At 48.2% G+C, this 6,100-nt stretch overlaps 1 protein-coding gene across 1 annotated transcript in view; it reads left to right on the top strand.

Annotated features, from left to right (window-relative positions):
* The first annotated feature begins 885 nt into the window (after nt 1-885).
* SNRPD3 (small nuclear ribonucleoprotein D3 polypeptide) overlaps nt 886-6,100 on the top strand; it is a 15,261-nt gene continuing 10,046 nt past the window's right edge. Inside the window, exons 1-2 of the mRNA XM_049619123.1 lie at nt 886-993; nt 2,388-2,531. Coding sequence (XP_049475080.1) covers nt 2,406-2,531 — 126 coding nt within the window. The 5' untranslated portion in view covers nt 886-993; nt 2,388-2,405. The remainder of the gene's footprint in view (nt 994-2,387; nt 2,532-6,100) is intronic.

A 6,100-nucleotide genomic window follows, 5' to 3' on the forward strand; every position in this document is an offset into this window, starting at 1 on the left:
AGGGCCGCCCCAAGCCCCGCCCCGCCCCTTCCAGGCTTCGGGTCAGGCCCCGCCCCTTTCCTAAACCCCACCCCTTCCCTGCCTCAAAGAGGCCCCTCCCTTTCTTTTCCCCTCCCCCGACTTCTATTCCTAGAGGGCCCCGGCCTCAGGATCTAAGCGGGTCCTGGCTAATGGCAATGTCAGCTCCCTGTGACCCCGCCCCTTTCCCCTCCACCACGCACAGGCGCGCAGGCCCTTCCCTGCCTCCGTTCCCCGGAAGCTCCGCCCTTTTTCTTGAGCACGGCCCTGAAGCCCTACCTTTCCAGGAGCCTTGGTTCCCCAGAGACTCTTCATCTTCGCAAACTCCGTCTCTTCTCAGCGGCAGTTTCTTTGCTAGCCTAAGGCCAGGTCTTACCCGTACACCGCGGGGTTCAAGAAGACCTAACACTACTTCGACTCGCTGAGGGCCGGCTCTGGGTCGGCCCCAGCTCTACTCTCTATACCTGTTTCTCTACTCGTACGGTGAGATACCTCGCCTTACTGAGGGCTCCCCTTACCTGGCAGTGCCGGTTCCAAAGGTTAAATTGTGAGGGGAGGTCCTGGCCCTCGGCCCCTCCACCTGTTGCCCCCGATCCGAGAGCCCAGGTCCCAGATCCCCGTCTCACAGTCCATCCTGTCCCTGGTGTGAGGTGTATGGAAACGCGAGTTCCCCACCCCCCCTTGCCGCCCCAGGATCAGTGTTTCCGGCGACACCTGGGCGCCGTCACCAGCCCTCTCTTCCGGGGCCGGAACTATCGTACCAGAGTCCACGTTTCCCGGCCGGTAGGGTGAGGAGGAAGCAGAGGCGGGACCGCGCTCACCACTACGAAAAGGAAGGGGGCGGGCTCTGCGCGCAGCATTTTGGGAACGCGTGGTATTCTGGGAGCGCGGGACCCGCCATTCCTTGGCTCACACCTTCGCAGTTGCTCGAGTTGCTGCCGCACGGGAAAGGAAGAGTAGGCCGGAGCCGGTGAGGTGAGGCTTGGGGCAGGCGAGGGTAGACCGAAGCACTTGTGAGGGTTCTGGGGCTGGAGAAGCACGCGCCGCCGAGGAGCTCTGGGAGGCTCGGGTAGAGAGAAGAGCGGGAAGCCCGGGTCACTCAAACATCAGCGTTGCCTCGCTAGCGCCTGGAAGTTCGTTCGCTTTTCCCCAAAGTACATGCCCTTCGCGTTCTGTACTTCTCCAGGCCATGTTTTTTCCCGAACATACAAGCAGTAGTGTTGAAATCATTTCTGGCAGACTTCCTTCGCCCAAGTCCCATCTGGGTAATATTTTTCAAAGTTGTTTGCATCTCTGCCTCCATCCCCTTTTCAGGCACTTATCCTCTCAATGTTTTCCATATTGTTACAGAAGTTTTATCAAGTTTCCTTGCTCCTAAACTGTGTTTGAAAAAAATAAGCTGTGTTTGATCCATTTTATAAGTGCTTCTGCCTCTATATTGGGTCATTCCTTACCTATAATCCTGCAGTAGTTCCCCACTGTTTCAGCATAAAATCAGACTCCTGAGGCTCCTCACCAAGGGTGACTGTCTTTCCTACCCTCGTGTTCCCTTTCCTCTCTTGAACACACGTGATGTGTTTTAACCTTCAGTACTTGCTCATCTGGGAATACGAAAACTGCTTGTCTCTGAGTTGTATCAAGTCAGGTGATTGCCCTGATTATGTTTCTCCTCCAAGCATTTCCTGCCTGTGGCTCGTTGTCTCTTTGTGAACACTTTTGCCTTTAACCTTGATGAAGTAAGTGGGGGTCAAAGGGTACTTAATGGGTTGAATTAAATGCACAGCCCCTTCTAGATTTGCCTGGGTCCTTTTGTCTTTACTGCACTGCCTAGTACTGTAAGCACTAGCCACATGTGACCATTGACCACTTGAAATGTGGCTAATGTGACTGAAGGAGTAAATGTTTCGTTTTCATTTCATTTCACTTTAAGTTTAAATAGCTACATGTGGACCGTGGCTACTGTATTGGCTAGGTCTACATCATGGGTTCTCAAAGTGGTGTCATCCACATCTCTGGGTTGCCAAAAACATTGTATGGCATTTACATCTCAGCTCCCTGATGTACTGTGTACGCACACAGTATTGGTTACTGATTATCTGATGAAGATAAAGGGGCATATGGTAGCATGGAGGGAGATGGAAGGTACTTTCTTCTCATCCCATTAGCCTTCCCTCTCTCCAGCCCCCCATCCTTCCCCATCCCACATAAGTTCTTCAAGCTAGGAGTTAAGCATTTTTTCTGTACAAAATGGCAGCTTTGGCATTCTTACTAAGTTTGATGGAGTGTCAGGCCTTAAGGGAGGCATGATATGTGCCACATGACTTCTCAGGCTCTGAAAGATGAACTAACTGGTGTCTCTCTCACTGTAGAACTCTTTTCCTGCCAAGATGTCTATTGGTGTGCCGATTAAAGTCCTACACGAGGCTGAGGGTCACATCGTGACATGTGAGACAAACACCGGCGAGGTGTATCGTGGGAAGCTCATTGAGGCGGAGGACAACATGAACTGCCAGGTATCTTGCTTTCCACATGAGGTTATGGGGGAAGCTTGGGCCTCTCTATTGGAGCACAGAAAGATAGTGGTTGGAGGTCTTTTTGAAGTCCTTCTTGTTGAACAGTTATTTACGGAGTGCCTGGTGTGTGCCAGGCACTGTTCTAGGTGTGGTGATGTGAGCATAAATAAGAGCCATTTGTAATATTTAACTTTGCCCTTTGTTTTCTCCATCCTATAATCATTTCCCATGTCTTGAAGACTTGTTTAAGAGAAGTGGCACTACTCCCTTTGGTAGAATTCATCAGATTCAGGGCCATTTTCCTTTTGCCCCTACATGCTTGCATAATGCTTTGCAGTTAGCAGAAGCTTCCACTCTTTCTTGGAGGAGGAGTCTCATTTGATTATAGCAACTATCTTGTGAGGTAAGCAGGTTCAGTGATAGTTTTGTCATCCATAAAATAGGATAAGATTAAAAGACTCATCTATTGAATGTCCTTCCGCTAATAAATGTTGGAGCAGCTTCCTGATACTGTGCCCTTCCCGTGGCACCGCTTTGCATTTTGCTAATAATCACATGAATTTATATAGCATTACTTTTGCAAGGTATATCAGCACACTTTTCTCCTTCATTCTTTAAACCATCAGTTCAGAACTTTGGTTTTGGAATCAGAGGTGTAGGGTTGGATCCTAATTATCTGACTTTAATCATGCTAATTGCCTCAGTTTCCTCATCTGTGAAATGGGACATAGATACCAAGACAGAATTAGTTGTGTGAGAGATTTATTGGGGGAAATGACAATGAAGGATAAAGGAGAGGGAGTAGGAGTAGGCAGGAGAGCTTTCAATCTATACTGGTCTGGTGCTGGGGAAAGGGAGAGGGAAAAGATAGGATTGAGTGGGAAGGGCCTTAGACGGTAGCATATCTCTGAAGAAGTCTCAGCCAACAAAGTTTGCTCATTAGAAGAAGTCTAAGCCTAAGAATTCTAGCATGGGGCAGAAACGGCCTGGCTCTAGGATGCCCACCGTGACCAGTCATTGGCTGGCAGTCTGGGGAGACTGACTTCAGGGCGAAAGCTGTGATTGATCCTACAGGTGGAAGCTGGAGGCTTTCAGCTCCCTCCGTGCCTCATAGCCTGACAACCCTTGAGGGGAGATCTGAGCAGTGCATTCTGAAGACTGCCACAGGGATAACACACCCTGGGGCCATTCTAGAAACCAAATGAGTTGTGTGTGTGCAGCAGCTAGTTCTTTGCCATGCACATTATACATATCCACGTATGGTTCCTGTTAATGTTTTTGATGTGAGAAAACTGAAGGTCGGAAAGAGAAAGTGACTTACCCAAGGTCACACTGCAGATCAGGTGCACTAACTATCATTGCTTCACAGGGTTCATTCATTTATTTGTGATCTCATCGTAGCTTTGAGCATCATCTTCCTGCCACCTTGACCAGCAAGTGGGGCCATTTCCCTGGTATTCAGGGAGATAGACACCTAGTGATTGCAGGTTTCTCTATTCAGTGTTTTTGTTTGTTTTAATGTTTATTTTTTGAGGGAGAGAGTGGTGGAGGAGAGGGGCAGAGAGAGAATCCCAAGCAGGCTCCGTGCTGTCATGCCCATGCAAGGTTCAGTTTTATGGACAATGAGATCATGACCTGAGCCAAAATCAAGAGTTGGATGCTTAACTTAACCACCTGAGCCACCCAGGCGCCCCTCTCTCTTCAGTGTTGATGCCATATGGGTAGATGATGTCGACTCTCTCAAGGTCCTGTGGGGCCTTGCCTACCTTGTCTTTGTGAGATACCCCTGTCATAGATCCAGTCCTCTGGTTTAAGCCATCCCCATCCATTTTAAGATACTTTATTTTGGTGAGTTAGAATGCAAGACTGGGGGTAGGGAATCTTAATGTGTTTATCCAGCTGCTTATTTGGACAACTCCTGAGCTTCCAGGGCCTCAGACTTCCCATTTGTAACATGAGGATGTCTGACCAGATCACCTTGGCGATCTCTCACATGTGGACAGTGTGATATAAAACATAGAGCCAGGTGATAGATCTCAAATCAGGTTGCAGCTTGCTATCCTGTGTGACTTGGGGGGAGCTTTGCACCTCTCACCCTCTGTTCCCTCCTTTCGAAATCAGGGATAAAAATAGCACCTCAGCCTCAGCATTATAGTGCCGAATAAATGAGTGAATGCATGTCAAATGGTGGGAGCCAGCCACTTGCTTCCCACCTATGTTAATCTGCTAGGGCTGTCATAACAAAGTTTCACACTGGGTGGCTTAAACCAGCACATTTATTCCCTCAGGGTTCTGGAAGCTAGAAGTTAGAGACCATGATGTCACATGGTTGGTTCTTCTGAGGGCCATGAAGGAAGGCTCTGTTCCAGGCCTCTCTGTCCTTGGCTTATAGATGCTTCTCTTCTTCCTGTATCTTCACGTGGTTTTCCTTTTGTGTCTGTTTCCTGTGTTGCATCTTATGAGGACACAAGTCACATTGAATTAGGGCCCAGTTACCTCTGTAAGGATCCAGTCTCTAAATATGGTCACATTCTAAGATCCTGGGGTGTTAAGACTTCAACATATGAATCGGGGGTGGCTAGGATTCAGCCCATAACACCACCCGTGCCCAGATGCCGAGGCTTCACTGAGTTTACCTAAGCCTGGCTCACTGAATAAAACCAGTAGGCTGTGGCATAGCTAAATATACCATAGTAAACATAGCACAGTTCATTCACACATTCCCGGGATGTATAAGCCAGTGGCTCCTGCAGTACTCGCTGCTTTCCTTCCTTCCTGGCCCCAGTTAGTCTGCCCTTTGAGGGTGAGAGCATCCCCTTAGCACTTGCTACCCTTTGCTAGAGGGCAACTGGAGTTTAGTGTTTGCCATTTGATGTTGGGTTTTAATAGCATTTTTTATTGTAAAAGTGTGGTGAGTCACACACTACAAAGATTTGGAAACCAAATGAGAGAATCTCCCCACAACCACAATTGGCATGGACTTTTTTCCCCCTAGGGATGTGTCTTGGGTTTCTAGTATGTATTTTTTACTCTGCTTTCAAAAAAAATTAGAGGTGGTTCACAAAAAAACTATATGGTAAGGTAAAAATGGACAGATAGGTCAAGGTACAGGTAACCTGGGGTAGACTATAAAATGAAGCCAGCCAGGCTGTTAGTACCCAGAAATGTAAACGTGAATCCCTGTACATTTAATAAAGGTACATTCTGTTCTAAGCTACTTAAGAGTCCTGACAGAGGGAAATCAGCAGTTCTGAAATGCATGGTGTCCTTAAGATAAAATACCAGTTGTGTGGTTTTCCCTGGCGCTTGGATGTGGGAGACATTTTCCCCCTGGGCCTTAATGAAAGAGATATGGTTTTATATATAATGTTGTCAACAACGTCTCCGGACAAAATACACCTTGGGGCGCCTGGGTGGCTTAGTCAGTTAGGCATCTGACTCTTGATTTCGGCTCAGGCCATGATCTTACAGTTCATGAGATAGAGCCCTGTATTGGGCTCTGTGCTGATAGCACGGAGCCTGCTTGGGATGGATTCATTCTCTCTCTCTCTCTCTCTCTCTCTCTCTCT

This window comes from Panthera uncia (genome assembly GCF_023721935.1).
Source record: "Panthera uncia isolate 11264 chromosome D3 unlocalized genomic scaffold, Puncia_PCG_1.0 HiC_scaffold_8, whole genome shotgun sequence".
NCBI classification, from domain to species: Eukaryota; Metazoa; Chordata; class Mammalia; order Carnivora; family Felidae; genus Panthera; species Panthera uncia.